Below are 15,426 nucleotides of genomic sequence, written 5' to 3' on the forward strand. Positions count from 1 at the left end.
TACTAGGGGCAATTAATAATAGAGATACTGTAAGTAATCGGTTATCTAGCTGGAACAAATATTCTATTAATAAAAGAGCAATTAGTAAATTAGATGACTATTAGAGTATGCTAGGGTATAAAGCCATAAAATGAGGATATGCTTCTCACTTGATGTTCCTCTTCCTAAAAGAAGACTCTCTAAATGAAGTTCAATTGAAAAGCACTTAAGAAGTAATATATAATACCTACATAAATATCAGCCAAAAACAATAACTGAGATTAAAGTTTATAGGATAGAACTGAAAAGTAACCAGATACAATGTTAGGACGCGACAGCTTAAAAAGCCTATAGAGTCATCAAATAGAGGTAAGTTAAAATATTCACATAGAAATGGCTTTATTTATTGTAGTAAATTATGTTCAGATTGCTGGAATATGATTATATCATTTTGTATTAAGAGGTAAAAGACTTTTTATCACGTGACTTATTGTTTAAAATGTGTTTTTCTGTTTATATCAAAAAACACTATTTAAGAAATATATTCATTTTAATTATATTATTTACTATATATGTCTAAATAAAGTAATCGTATTTACATCTTAAACACAGTATAACAATGTCTAACTCTCTTGAATCCCAGTAATTTGAATATCTTGAGCTTCTTGGTCAGGTATCTTATCAAAATATTACTTTCTCTATGAAAATTTACAGTTTGTTAATGGAATAAAGCTTATTCTGCTATGCTATTAGTCATCTGAATGTTTATCCAAAAAAACAAGGAAAAAGTGGTTCTTTGGCCCAGTTGGTTAAGGCATCGTGCTAATAACGCGGGGATCAGCGGTTCGATCCCGCTAGGAACCAATTTTTTAACTTGTCACGTAGTGTGAGCTGCGATAGTAACGTGTATAAATCATGATCACGTGATAACGGAATGAACATGTAGATTAACAAGCAAGTGAATCATGAACATAAATTCTATTTAAGAATCTAAAGCTAAAAGAATAAACTGGAGGGTTAAAGTAGAACAAAGAAGTAAGAACTAGAAAACAAAAAGAATGAAATACAAAAGATGGAAGTGTATAGTGAACAAATCGGAATGTAATAATAATAATATTTAACTTACATAGGCTCAGGTATATAGTTGTATAGTTTAATAAACAGTTAGTATTAAACTAGCAGCTAAAAAATTATACCACTGGGAGTAGCAAAGTTTAAAATTGTTACACTCGAATATAACATGTCACGTGATATGAAACACTATTTCTCTCTGCTACCCCCAGTGATATCCTTTTGCTACTAACTTATTATTTTGTCGTAGATTTAGCTATGATATATAATAATTCTTACTATAAATCTGTCTACGTTATTCAGATTTCAGTTAGAACTAGGAATTAATATGAAATTAGATTGTTTCGTTAAACAGAATACTCATTCTGAATATCTATCTTCACAGAGCATTCCTCTTATATAACACCTGTGTCTTCTCAGACACATGCTTCTCGGAAATAATATATATGTTCTCTTCAGAACTGGTGCTCTGGAAGATAACTCTTAACGAGCCGAATTATAACAGCCGTTCCAATTAATAGATCACGTCTTCCGTATAGTCTCTGCCAATGATAGTAATATGGTACCTAAACATTTACCTATCATCCCACTTTCAGGTGTAAGCTTCTAAAAGCCGCCCTGCCCTTAACTTAGTCTTGAGCCTACAGCCTCACTTCTTTGATCACCTTCGATCTCTTGTCCTCTGCGACTTCTTAGATATCTCTGTATCTCTTAAGTCCTCATCTTATCTATAAATATATTCTTTCGTGCACTTTCTAGTATAAACTCATTCACAAATATATTATCTTATATATATCCTCTTGATAATATGACCTGATCAGATGCCCGTAATATGCTTCGTCTAAATCTTCCACAATTATAATATTTTGGTACTTTTCAGATTTGAACCAAAACTAATTTTAATTAAAGTTGTCATTATCTATTATTGTAAAAACCTATGATTTTTTTTTTTTTTTTTTTTTTTGTGTATATAGTGTACTTATTACTTTCTTAATCATTTGAAAAAATAGCATTGATATTAAACTTTTACTGGCGGTAAAAGCTACGAAACAACGTCAGAAAAAAAGGCAAAATAACCATAAAATATGATAATTACGGCTGTCTTTTTTAGATGGTAGACAGTAGGTATACTATATATACGGAACTTTAGAGAAAGAAAAAGAAGATACAAGAGTCACCCAATATTTCTTTTTTATATATAAAGTATTTTATAAATTGTAATCTGCAACAGCTAGAGTTTAAGTTATATGCTGTAAAAAATCAGTAGTAACACCTCAGTCTGTATGCAAAATTTGAATTAAATGCCACTTGTTTCATACAGGAGAAATAGAACACCAAACCTTTAGAAAAAGCTTGCGATAATATATACGTAACTATGAAAGAAACTGTTCAAATATAGTGATGTAAAATAAAGTTTGACCATAAACTATCAATATGTAGTTGTACCCATACCAACAACTATGGTACTGATGATATTGATTTGCTATACCTTTTTTTCGCAACTGAACATCTGGATAAGATTAGATTAGCGAAATTCTAAGCTGTAATTGCAGTGTGCCTGCCTGATATAAGCCTCTGTGATTCATAGAAATATGTTAGTGTTTGCTATAGGCTTACTACAACATGAAAAGTTCATGATAATTATAGTATATATTACACAAGCTTAAAGATTGACAGTCGAGAACGAATTTTCTTTAGGAGCAGTCTAATTATTATTAACACAGTAGAGTCAGTAGTGATAAATTTATATTGTATTTATCGATAAGATATCTTATATCTATGTATCTTTACGGGGGTTTGTGTTAGGGTGTTGAACATGCCACTAGTTATTTGGCGGTAAATGGTAAATCTTAGTTCACAAATCCTCTTGGGAAGTAAAAATTAAGAAAAAAAATGCATTATCATACAATGCTGGCGATTTATTCTTCTGCAGCTGTATTTTTTTTACAGCATAAAGAGAAGTAAATCAGATTCGTCAAATGATGAGGGGAAAATAAGCATGCAATTAAAACAAAGCATAAACACTGTACAATATGATTGGTGACATTGAACTAGGGATATTCTTTGTATACTAATATTAGTATGCCTTGTGATACAACGAATTTTAATTTTTGATTTTTAGTCTGATTCAATATTGAAGGAGCTAGATACTATTATTACATTCAAATATATGCCATCTGATCTACAAAACTTGGTTAAATATTGTATTAGTACTAATTTTCGACTATTTTTAGTGTAATTTTTCATATCAGCATTAATAAAATTAAAATAATAACCAAAACAACAATAATACAGCCTCTACTCCAAGATCTTGTGGATTTACTGGCTCTGTCCCAAACGTCTAATCTTGTTGTAGCTCTACCCAACCTCCTATGACTATTATCTACGAGCCTTTCTAAATCTGTTAGTAAATTATTATTCTGATCAGTAACTTCCGAATTTATATCTTTTGCTAAATTTCTTCCTTTGCCTACACTTGACGCTAATGTTTCTAGATGAACATTTTGCTGGTCTAGTAATGTCTGATTATTCTCAAATATTTCTTGATTTGAAAGCAAACTATGATCAAATGCATTAGTATTGGTATTTGTATTCGATGTTGGATTATCTGTATAAGGCTGAAAATTATAGTCAATTGTCGAAGTGTTTAAATCATCTAGAAGTGGTGATTCATCATTACTATCTTTTTGTTGTTCTTTCCAAGTACTGTTTTTAATCGAATCTTCATCAAATTTTACTGTCTTTTTCACATTTATATCAGAATATTTAGATTGTTCAGCCCGCTGTTTATACTCTCGAATATCTTTTCCAATATCTTCAATTCTAATTAAATAGCTGTTCAAATCTAAATCAGGAATATCTAGAATTAACTGCTTTAAATCTGATAAAACGATTTCATTCTTAGAAGCTGATGACTTAAAATCATTTGAATCTAAAATATCGAATACTTTCCCCAATTGAAGATCTATTTGGTCATTATCCCTAATCGAAGGTTCTATCTTTAATAGATTAATTAGCCTTTTCCGTTCATTTATCAAATCAACTAATCTATTTTTTTCAAAATCGTACAAATCCATAATTAATAGAGATTGTAACAAATAATGATCTGTAAATTTCTTGTAATCTAATCGGAGTTCTTATACATTTATACTATTTTTTATATATTGTTAAGGATCCATATCATCCTTTTTTAGTGTGTAGATGTAATTTCACTAGTATATAGAAAAAGATAAAAAGGAAAATAAAAGCTATTACCCGGTCTTCAGATGCAAAAGCAGCCACGTCCTTCAAAAGGTAACATAACCAATTTACGTAATATAAGTAATGTAGTAAGACAGCTAATGGTAAAGCCATGAATATCTGTATTCTTTAATAAGAATCTGCATCGCGTTTATTTAATAATTAATTTTTTTTTTTTAGTATAATAAGCCTTAAATAATGTAACACGAAGATGATTACATTTTCCTCTTTATTTTTATTTATAGAAATATTTTTTTTTGATGGCATTTTTCTTGTCTTAAGCGCCGTGCCCTTATTTACCCTGACTTCGGAAGGAATTCCGGGAAGTTTAAATAACCTAGTAAAATGGTAAATAAAAAAGCTAAAAGGATTTGCAAAAAGATTTTTTTTCTTTAATTATCTCTTTTATTGTTATTACAAGTTTTAAATTCAAACCTTTCAAGCATCTAAGCTATCAAGAAAAATTTTCAAGAGAAGTAATAGGTTAAATCTAAAGTTATGACAGGTAATTCTAACGGGAATGCTACATTCAATGAAGATGAAGAGAGTATATTGAGTGCGGTTGATTCCAATGCTATTAAGCAAGATATCAAACTTTTAGATATGGAGAATGTGTCTAGCGATGCAGAGACTGAAAAATTAGAGGAATCTAAAGATGGGGTTACGTCTAAGGAGAAAAAAGAAGGAGGAGGAGGAGACGTGCCTAGAATTACTGATCTTTTAAAGGAGAGCCATGTGAAAAGCAGTACGAATGTTGTGGCAAGTGCATTGGAGGGTATAAATGAGCAAGTAAACTCAGATCCTCTTAAGGAAAGTTCAAGAGAGCCTGAACACCTAGAGCAGAAGCCAGTGTTGACTGAGCAAAACGAATTAGCAGCAGAAAAGAAGGAAGATTTCACAGAAAAGAAGGAAGATTTCATAGAAAAAAAGGAAGTAGAAGAACACCCTAAAGAAAATTCAAGTGATAAGCCTATTGATGAAAGCCCTAAAGAACCAAGTAATGATGAAGAAATAAACTCTAAACTAAGTGAAAGCGTTATTGAGAAAAATGAAGTACCATCTACAAATGAAAATCACACCATTGCTAATGAAGGTGATGCAGATGAAGAAGAAGGAGATGAAGAAGATAATGATAATGATGTGCCCCTAGGTAAGAAGGACGAGCCAAGCCAGAACAAGACTCAAACCCCTGTTATTGATGAAGAAGCCATTCGTTTGAATGCCCTACAGGAAATGACACAAATAGAACACGCCTTTGCCAGTGTGCGTCAAAGATTATACGAACATAAACTAACCAAGTTAGAAACAGAATTAAAAATGTGTCTTGATGGATCTCACCCTGATCTACAATCCTACTACCAGATCATCCAGGCCGTTCGTGATGACAAGTTGCGCCGTGCATACCATGTGCAAAAATACTCTCTGCATTGTATCAGCAAAGAGACTCACGCTTCCAGAACCATGGTCCACCAGGATTTCTACCGCCGTACTACCCAACTGCGTGCCCAGTTACTTCAAGATACCACCCAACAATGGTATGATATTAACAAAGAACGTCGTGAAATTGATGCCCCACCATCTGCCGAGCCTGTGTATCACGTGCCTGTCAAGGTGGCGCACGTGACACTCAGCTGTGTTACCGGATATGCGGGTCCTGCTCAACCAAGACTCCCAGGAGAACCAATTTCTGAGGATGTGGCTGCTGAAGGTGTGGCACTCAAGTTCCGTGCTAACCCAGTAGACAAACTGGAAGTAATCGTGGACCGTATGCGTCTAAATAACCAACTAAGTGACTTACAGGGACTGGACCGCTACTACCACGGCTTCCCTGGTGCACCTGACCTGGCACCACTACGAGACTCGGAAGTGGCAGACGATTTGGCTGCATTACGTAATGTACTACACGGGTCACGTGCAGGGTAAACGCTACACGGCATCATACACATCATGATTCACCGCAGAAATTCATATGCAGTTGCCTAAATAAATGATTGCCGCCGTGGTGCCTGTGCCACACGTTGACGCTTGCCGTGTTTCCACGTCACGTGGCGGCGGGGCTTTTTTTTTTTTCACTGCGGCGCCACACTTTCGCCATGCGGACACTTTTGCTGACCACATCCCAGCCGCCACGGCCATTTGGCATGTGTGAAAAATTATCCACAACCCACGACCAACCCCCAAGGTGAATGCCGCCAGCGCAATGCTATATAAATAGGGTGAGTTTCCCTATTATTGTCTTTGTGGCTCAATTGATTCCTAATTCTCTTTTGTTTTGTCAAGACATCATTCTCAACAGCATAGCGTCATCTAATCACACTTTAATCCTATACTCACATCATGACTGTTTTACCTACTGACAAATTCGCCACCAAAGCTATCCATGCTGGTGCCCATATCGATGTTCATGGTTCCGTTATCGAACCAATCTCTTTATCAACCACTTTCAAGCAATCTGCTCCATCCCAACCAATCGGTATCTATGAATACTCCAGATCTCAAAACCCAAACAGAAAGAATTTGGAAGAAGCGATTGCCACTTTGGAAAACGGTAAATATGGTTTAGCCTTCTCTTCTGGTTCTGCCACTACTGCTGTCATCTTACAATCATTGCCACAAGGTTCTCACTCCATTTCTATTGGTGATGTTTACGGTGGTACTCACAGATACTTCACCAAGGTTGCCAATGCCCATGGTGTTGAATCTACTTTTTCCAATAACTTGATTGAAGAATTACCAACTTTGGTTAAGCCAAACACTAGATTGGTTTGGATCGAGTCCCCAACCAACCCAACTTTGAAGGTTACTGATATCCAATTAGTTGTTGATACTGTTAAGAAATTGAACAAAGATATCTTGGTTGTTGTCGACAATACCTTCTTATCCCCATACTTATCCAACCCATTGAACTTTGGTGCTGATATTGTCGTTCACTCTGCCACTAAATACATCAACGGTCACTCAGATGTTGTTTTGGGTGTCTTAGCTACAAACAGCAAGGAAATTTACGAAAGATTACAATTCTTACAAAATGCCATTGGTGCTATCCCATCTCCATTTGATGCTTGGTTAGCTCACAGAGGTTTAAAGACTTTACATTTGAGAGTTAGACAAGCCTCTCTTTCTGCTCAAAAGATTGCCGAATTCTTGGCTCAAGATCCTAATGTCATTGCTGTCAACTACCCAGGTTTAGAATCTCATCCAAACCGTGATATTGTCAAGAAGCAACACCGTGACGGTTTAGGTGGTGGTATGATCTCCTTCAGAATTAAGGGTGGTGCTGAAGGTGCCTCAAAATTCACTCAAAAGACTAGATTATTTACTTTAGCCGAAAGTTTAGGTGGTATTGAATCCTTATTGGAAGTTCCAGCTGTCATGACACATGGTGGTATTCCAAAGGAAGCCAGAGAAGCTACTGGTGTCTACGATGATTTGGTCAGATTATCTGTTGGTATCGAAGATGTCGACGACTTGTTAGCCGATGTCAAGCAAGCTTTGAACTAAGACTAATTTATATATAAATATTTACATATCCTTACACGTTATTTTTTACGCATTTACCTATTCTATATAATCCAATAAATAATCCTTTTTGAGAAAATATGCCGCCAAGCTTCTATATCCCTATTTAGAAACATTCCCTTGAATATATTTGTGTTTTTTTCAAGACGGGAAAAAAAGCAACATGCATGAAGAGCCGGGTATATACATGATATATATCGGCTGGGGAAAAATGCAGGTAACAATTAGGTAACAATATGTGATAAAAATTAAGGTAATGAATGAATGAATGAATGAATGAATGTTAAGATGAAATTTGCAATTATTATTAAAAACATTATCATAGAATTTCTATTAGGGAATTATTTCCATATTTGGAAGACAAATACCAAAAAATAAAATATATGTTTATAAATGTTTATATATCAAGACAAACTGAGAAAGAATTAACATACTAAGACGAAAATATGAGATATATTATTTTTAAAAAAAGAAAATAATTTGTATTTAAACAATTGATTTAGCTCAATCGTTAACCTTGTCGAAGAATAAATATTTGACTTTTCTTTTCAACTTTGTCACTATCAATCCATCATTCAAATTTTTTTGAAAAAAAAACAAACAAAAAAAAAGAAGACAAAAATGTCAATACAAGAAAATAAAATAAATCAAGATTATATTTCTGATTCTGAACTCGAAACTCTTACTATCGAAGTCAACAAGAAAGAGGAAAAAATCATCAATACGTTTAAACAATTACATCGTATCTTTGATATGACTGTAATTTTTTCCATTGGCAGTAAAACACTTTTATTATGTTTATGTAATAGTAAGTTGGAATCCTTCCATTGGAAATTTCTAAAATATATGCTTTTCAGCTTCTGTTATCTAAATAATAGTATTATTATGACATTTACATATTTCATTTGCCATGCAAAGGATAGAGTTTCCACAAGATTTAATCATTACGAAGATGATTCAGAAATCGCACCTTTATTAAAAGATGAGAAAATTAAAAGAAAGAAGTTTTGGTATACTTTTTATTTGGTTTGTGGATTAACATTTATTTCATATTCTTGTTTATTCACAAATCTAATATTACTAGTTTCCAATTCAATTCCAATTGATTCTGATGCCTATAGAAAAGTGCCAATTATTGTTTTGTCTGTAATTTTAGGTGTATATCAATTAATCTTCTCCCTAGTTTACAGAAGGTTTACCAAGACAATCTTATAGACATATTTTATATTTTACTATACCTCCGATATATTTGCTAAATAAAGTAAGTTAGTTTAAAAATCTTGAAACGTTAAAAAAAAAAATAAAACCCAATAAATAAATTAATAGTTAGTTGATTACGATATATAGATATAAATGGGCGGGTGTGGGTGTGGGTGTGTGTATATATAGAGTAAACAATCCCAGTATAATAATGCAAGAGACGAATAATTAAAAAAAAAAAGAAGTATGCAAATTAATAAAAATAAATGTAAAAATTCTATGGTAAAATTTCAAATTCCATTAGAAGTGGGATATGATCACTTGGATGGTCTCTATTGGGCAAGCCATCTTGATTTAAAAAGTTTAATTCTTCTGTAATTTCAATACCACTTAAAATATTTTTCAATTTGAAATCTCTGTCATGATACCACACAAAATCGAAAATCCCCTTTAATTTTCCCGAGTAACATGTATTATCAAAGAATTTTTGTCTATCATTTAATAAATCATCATAACAACAATGATTTAAAAAGGAAGCCATTGGATTTCTCATTTTCAATCCATCACTTTTTTCAATTTTATTACCTTTTAGAAATTGGACGATTTTAGAATCAAACCCATCATTTAAATCTCCACTAAACAGAATTTTCACTTTATTATAATTCATATCTCTGCTTTCAGCATTGAATAATAACTCATTAACAATCTTGGCCAATTTTCTCATGATAATCATACATTGAGTCAATTTGACTTCTTCATATTTCCAATATAAATGGGTATTAATTATAACAAACACGTCTTTACTTATTTTATGTTCTACCATGACGAATAAGCAAACTTGATTTTTACTCAAGGCTAATTCGTAAAGAGATTCTTTCCCTGTGACATCACCGTTCCCATTTAAAATAGTAATTTCTTTAGCGGCCATATAATCTAATTCCTTTCTATCAAAAGTACTGGCCAAGTCGTTCAAATTGATGCTCCTAGAACCGATGTAATCAAACATATCCAAATTATAAAAGATCCCGACCCCGTCCATTTCTACTAACGATTTTGTCCAATAATTTGGAGGATTCTTGGCAATGAACCGAGAACCATAATTGAAGCCCTTCCTTAAAGAATCTCTCCAGAACGAATAATAATCAATAGTGGTTAACTCCTGAACACACATGATATCAGACCTGTACTTGTCCAATATTTCCTTTTCTAATAAATTATGTCTATACTTCCAATCCTTATATTCTTGAGGAACATAAGTATACACCTGTGGCCACATATAATGTGGTGACAGCATATTATAACTCAAGAAGGTGAAAGTGGGATTCTTCGCAGCAGGAAGTGTTTGATGTGGTTGTTGTATAGGAATTGACAACGAAGGACCTCGTACACCTTTCGACAGACTTGCTGTCGGTATAAGCTTTCTTGAAAAGACTTTTGCACTCATCCTGACGAGTTTTTTTGTGCTTTTTTTTTTTTTGTTTTTGTTATATATATTTCTGTCTTGAATAGCTATTTGTTTAATCCAATCCAGCCTCTTTTATCGCAGTCTAGTGTCTTTAAACGTAGTCGAACTTAGTCTAATACAGTGTAAACCAACCTACACTAACCAAACATCATATTACAGGTTTCACCCACACTCCACACATCATTCTTAAATACCTCATCGTCCTCTTCTCGAGATTATAGTTATCCGATTCATTTACATCTCATCTAGCTTTTTGCCCGATCCTATGCGATCTAGCCTCCACGAACATGCAAAACGCTCCGCCGTACGCCGTTCGTCGCGACAGAAAATTAAAACTCCGAATATAATCGGCCACTGCTGTTTTTCGCGCGCGTGTTTCCCGTTTCGGCTGACAAAACCCCGAGTCGGTCGAGGACCTGAGAAAAAGAAATTTCGGCTGTTCTTTTCAGTCCATGACGTCATGTGGGTCCAAGAATGAATATAGAGAAGAAAAAGTGTATTTTATTGATTTCGTGGTCAAATCCATAAGGATTATGTTATTGCTTATCTATATATTAAGGAACTGAGGTATTAAGGAACTGAGGTATTAAGGAACTGAGGTATTAAGGATCTGACGTATTAAGGATCTTCTTTATTTGTGTTTATTTTCTTTTTCATTTTTTCATTTGTGTGCCTCAATAATGTTAGGAATTATGGATTGGGAAGCTTGAATAATTTATTACAAACATCTTCTGTCAATTTATATTATATATTATATTACACTGTATTATACTATATTATCTTCTTTATGTCAGGTTCTAGCCTGGTAATCTTGCTTGTACTATACAGCTTTTAGATAAATGTTTAAGGTCTCACATGGTCCGTCTAACCCTTGCGAGTTCGTCGAGTGCATAGGAAACCACCTGACTCACAATAATGTAATACCTTTTTGTATTGTTAATTATTCTAAAGGTGTTTTTTGTTGCTTGTTTGTTTATCTTTTTTTTTTTTATTTTTTTTATTTTTTTTTTAGTTAATTTTGTTTATTCAAAAGAAAAAATAAATTATGTAAGTATATATGATTAAGGAGAGTTAAAAATAGAATAGTATATTATATGGTAGTATCATAGAAAATGAATCTGCTTTCTTAAGCAAACATTGGTCTACATTTCGTGATGCTTTGGTTAGCGAAATATTTGACATCAACATCATTATCGTCAGTCAACTTCTCCAATGAAGGCATGATTTTGTTATCGGCCAGTTCTAAGTATTCTTTCTTGCCACTCTTCACTAATGATTCGATGATAATGGCATATGATTTAGCAACATTGAATCTAATGTTTGGAACAGCATCATCTGCTAAATGTGAAATAAATGGTAATATTTGTTCAGTGACAACTTCTAATGAAACAACCGGGACTAATGTGGTTAATGCAGTTAATAATGTAAATCTATAAACAAAATTCTCTAATAATTGAGAGTCGAATTTTAATAATCTTGAAATGATTTCTTGACTACACCAATCAGATCCAAATATCTCAGTCAATTTTCTTAAATTCTTAATAGCAGCTTCTCTAATGGAGTAAACTGTATCCCATAACCATGAAAGGCATAAATCACTTAATTGTTGATCGAAAAATTGAACACCCAATTGTTCTGCAAGCACTGGAATATAATCAATAATGGCAATTCTAACTCTCCAATTGATATCCTTGGCTAACTCTGTGATAGCAGGTAATAAAGATTCACTTAACATATTGATCCCAAGAACTTCATTTACTACTTTCAAATTACCAATAATATTTAAACAAACATCTGGAAATTCATCCTTCAACATATTTAATAAGATTGGTAGCAAGTTATTAATGGCATCTTCTTTGGTTAATACAACTGACATATTATTTATCTTTAAAGCTAATGATGCCCTGACGTTTTCACTTTCATCCATACTTAAACTTTGAACGGCTGGCATTATTTTTTCTAAAACAACTTGTGGATTTTTAATAAATTTAGCAAATCCGGGAACTTGTTTAGCAATAGCTTTTCTAACATCACTTTCATTATCTTCACATAAATGTAAAAATGGTTGAATCAATTCACTAATAAATTCAGGATTACTAGCAAACTGTGATGACAATTCTTCAAACCTATCAGCTGCCATATAACGAACTCTCCAAGCTTCATCAGAAATTAATTTGATTGCTGAAGTCAACAGGTTTTGGAAATGTGTAGAATCACCTTTCTTGTTAAAAAATTTCATTATAGAAATTAAAACATCAACTGATAAAAATTTGACAGAATCTTGTTGATCCGTACTGATTTTTTGAAACATAGTCGATATGTAATCCCAATCTTCATTAGTTGATAAATTAATATTTTCAGTTAAAAGATCAATGATTGCTGGTAAATGTTTACTTGCGGCTCTTCTTACCATTGGAGTTTCATCTTGAACTAATTGTAAATAAAGACCTAATAAATCTTTTCTTAATGCATCACCTTTAATTTGAATGATGACTGATTTAAATAACCCACAAGCAGATACTTTAGAAGAAAACCAATCTGCTGTAGCTAGATGTTCAATTAAAGGAATAAAATCATGTAATAATTGTTCTTCAGGAAATTCTTTGGCAACTTTATTCAATGAAGCAACTGCTTTATCCCTAACTAAAGTTTCTTCAGTAGATGCTAGAATTTCTAAAGGTGGTAATAATAGCGAAGCATACTTAGAACCACCAATATAAGGTAAAAATTCACCTAATTCATCAGCCAAAACAGCAAACACTTCATCTTCGTCATCCTGTGCAACTTCGATTAAAAATGGAATCAATTCATCTCTAGTACGTTGCTGGCCTAAGGCTAAGGCAATTGTGTCTAATTTTTTCATGGCTTCTAATCTATTACTAATGTCATCATGCTTCAGTTCATCCATTAATAGCGCTAAAGGGTATAAATCTTTATCTTCAGTCATTTCTGAACCTGCTGCTACACCGTTACTCATAATTGAAATTTATTATATGTTATGTAGCAAAGTATGTTGTATGTTAGTCTTAATTTGTAATGAATGATATTATAAAAGGCTACTGGTTTTCTTTTTATATTAGATTAAGGTATTTGATAATATTTGCCAATCCAAATATAATAAAATAGTTGTTGCCTAAAGTTACAAATTAAATGCAATGAATATTAATTAATGTCTCTATTAAGTATGCGTCTACTAATATTGCTTTTAATTTAATAATAATTGCTTTACCAAAAGCTTTTCTCTCGTGTATTGATATTATTGAGGTTCCCCTATAATATTAACCAATCTTGTTTTACCTGGATTCTCTAACTCTATCTACTTACTGTTGTTCTTGGTTCCGTAGCTTCCATTTTCATTTTCAAATTTCATTTTGAAAAAGATAAAAAAGAACAAATGAAGAAAAATACCCGGCAATTGCCACCCCTCTTTTTCGATCACGTGAGAAGCGACGCAAATTATGCAGATAGTCTCTTTTAAATAATTGGGCAATAATGTATATATATATATATCTATAAATATTGATTCTACTCAGCAAGAATATCTACAACAAATTTGGAAACAGAAGAAAGTTTAGCCAATAGGTGATATCGACGAGATACCGTCAGTAATGCCAAAATCACAGAAATTAAGAGTGCAACAGTCTGGACTTTGTTAAAACGATTGAAACATTTTTCCAATAGAAAAGAAAGCCTACCAAATTGTCGGCTTGTATATAGCTGCTGCATAAATGGAATATCTTTGTTCTTTAAAGTTTCCAGTTCCTGAATTCCAATATTATCTTTATTTTGTTCACGCTTATTTAACTCGTGTGATCTAGAGCTATGTCTTGAACCAGTAAAAGGAGTTAGTTTCATAGTAATATTTGGCTTCAAATCTAAAACTTCGGGTCTATTTAAAATGGTAGGGTATTTATCTTCTAGCTGGAGATATAATTCAGGCCGCCTATTTTCTTCTAATAGGCCAATTTCAATTTCAAAAATATAGAATTCAATCAAAGTTTTTAAATTATCAATAGATATATCCTGTAATTGTAAATAGCTATCTAATTGATTTTCTACTTCTTTTTTTAATAAAATTTTTTTCTTCAATGGCGCGTTAGTTAGTTTCAGTACATTGCAATAAATTGAAAAATATTCTTGCAGAATTCGAATGTTAGACATCTTGATATTCTGTAGCTCATTAAAATAACTACTCTCTATCATACCTTGAAAATTATAAAATAATTCAATCTCAGAATCTTTCAAAATTGGTAATCGGTATAAACAGAATATAAATAATTCCGTAATTTCTTTATTTTTCTCCATTAAATCATTATTTAACAATCCATTGTCTAACATCATTTGAAGGCAATCAGAAATGTTCCCCTGAATAAATAGTGATAAGCATGATTGATATATTTTTAAATTCTTCGGTGTGTCAAGTGTGGTAATGAGTTCACCATTATGCCTGTCTTGACTTATATCTTCATTTGTATTCTCAACTTTGGTGGAAAATTGTTCATCATCTAGTAATTTTTGTAGTTCTAAACTTCTTTCTAACAGTTCACTCATGCTAAACAAGTGGTTTCTCTCTTTTTTATTCAACAAGATAGTATTTTTAGCAAGGATTCCTTTTAACTAATCAAGATTAGCCTTATTTTTTCTATGCTACTTGACGTTGTTCATGTCCGAAATAGATAATGAAAGCATAAAGTCATTTAAAACTAATATATTAATCAAAGCTATTTAACATAATTTCAAAAAAAAATAAATTATTAAATTATTTGAAGATACTAACTAACTTAGTACATAGATATGGAAGTAAAATTCTAAAAAAAAATATTAAATAAAGCCGTGTAAGCAAATAAAATAACAAAAGACTATCAATTGAAAGGTGGAAGTACTTAATTAAGAATAAAGATATTTATGTTGGTAGCTTGTCTTATTCATGCATACTTTCCAGTATTAATATT

The 15,426-nt window shown here is 32.3% G+C and overlaps 7 protein-coding genes and 1 non-coding gene across 8 annotated transcripts; 4 read left to right on the plus strand and 4 right to left on the minus strand.

Moving 5' to 3' along the window:
- The first annotated feature begins 769 nt into the window (after positions 1 to 769).
- TBLA0Etrna7I lies at positions 770 to 843 on the plus strand. Its single transcript has one exon. It is a non-coding gene; the product is annotated as a tRNA-Ile (tRNA).
- A 2,450-nt stretch (positions 844 to 3,293) lies between these two features.
- On the minus strand, positions 3,294 to 4,127 carry SYN8 (syntaxin; the record flags this gene model as incomplete). The annotated part of the gene is made up of 1 exon (XM_004180746.1): positions 3,294 to 4,127. One exon carries the CDS (start codon positions 4,125 to 4,127, stop codon positions 3,294 to 3,296), a length of 834 nt encoding a protein of 277 aa, XP_004180794.1.
- A 661-nt stretch (positions 4,128 to 4,788) lies between these two features.
- DEP1 (Rpd3L histone deacetylase complex subunit DEP1) lies at positions 4,789 to 6,213 on the plus strand (the record flags this gene model as incomplete). The annotated part of the gene is made up of 1 exon (XM_004180747.1): positions 4,789 to 6,213. The coding sequence occupies one exon, from the start codon at positions 4,789 to 4,791 to the stop codon at positions 6,211 to 6,213; it is 1,425 nt and encodes a 474-aa protein (XP_004180795.1).
- Positions 6,214 to 6,627: 414 nt separating this feature from the next.
- Positions 6,628 to 7,791, plus strand: CYS3 (cystathionine gamma-lyase CYS3; the record flags this gene model as incomplete). The annotated part of the gene is made up of 1 exon (XM_004180748.1): positions 6,628 to 7,791. One exon carries the CDS (start codon positions 6,628 to 6,630, stop codon positions 7,789 to 7,791), a length of 1,164 nt encoding a protein of 387 aa, XP_004180796.1.
- Positions 7,792 to 8,430: 639 nt separating this feature from the next.
- TBLA0E02250 (uncharacterized protein) lies at positions 8,431 to 9,024 on the plus strand (the record flags this gene model as incomplete). Its single annotated transcript, XM_004180749.1, has 1 exon — positions 8,431 to 9,024. The coding sequence occupies one exon, from the start codon at positions 8,431 to 8,433 to the stop codon at positions 9,022 to 9,024; it is 594 nt and encodes a 197-aa protein (XP_004180797.1).
- A 262-nt stretch (positions 9,025 to 9,286) lies between these two features.
- On the minus strand, positions 9,287 to 10,453 carry NGL1 (RNA exonuclease; the record flags this gene model as incomplete). The annotated part of the gene is made up of 1 exon (XM_004180750.1): positions 9,287 to 10,453. The coding sequence occupies one exon, from the start codon at positions 10,451 to 10,453 to the stop codon at positions 9,287 to 9,289; it is 1,167 nt and encodes a 388-aa protein (XP_004180798.1).
- A 1,147-nt stretch (positions 10,454 to 11,600) lies between these two features.
- On the minus strand, positions 11,601 to 13,451 carry TPD3 (protein phosphatase 2A structural subunit TPD3; the record flags this gene model as incomplete). The annotated part of the gene is made up of 1 exon (XM_004180751.1): positions 11,601 to 13,451. One exon carries the CDS (start codon positions 13,449 to 13,451, stop codon positions 11,601 to 11,603), a length of 1,851 nt encoding a protein of 616 aa, XP_004180799.1.
- Positions 13,452 to 13,999: 548 nt separating this feature from the next.
- PEX15 (Pex15p) lies at positions 14,000 to 15,025 on the minus strand (the record flags this gene model as incomplete). The annotated part of the gene is made up of 1 exon (XM_004180752.1): positions 14,000 to 15,025. The coding sequence occupies one exon, from the start codon at positions 15,023 to 15,025 to the stop codon at positions 14,000 to 14,002; it is 1,026 nt and encodes a 341-aa protein (XP_004180800.1).
- Positions 15,026 to 15,426: the final 401 nt, after the last annotated feature.

The sequence above is a fragment of the Henningerozyma blattae genome, chromosome 5 (assembly GCF_000315915.1).
Source record: "Henningerozyma blattae CBS 6284 chromosome 5, complete genome".
Lineage (NCBI taxonomy): Eukaryota > Fungi > Ascomycota > Saccharomycetes > Saccharomycetales > Saccharomycetaceae > Henningerozyma > Henningerozyma blattae.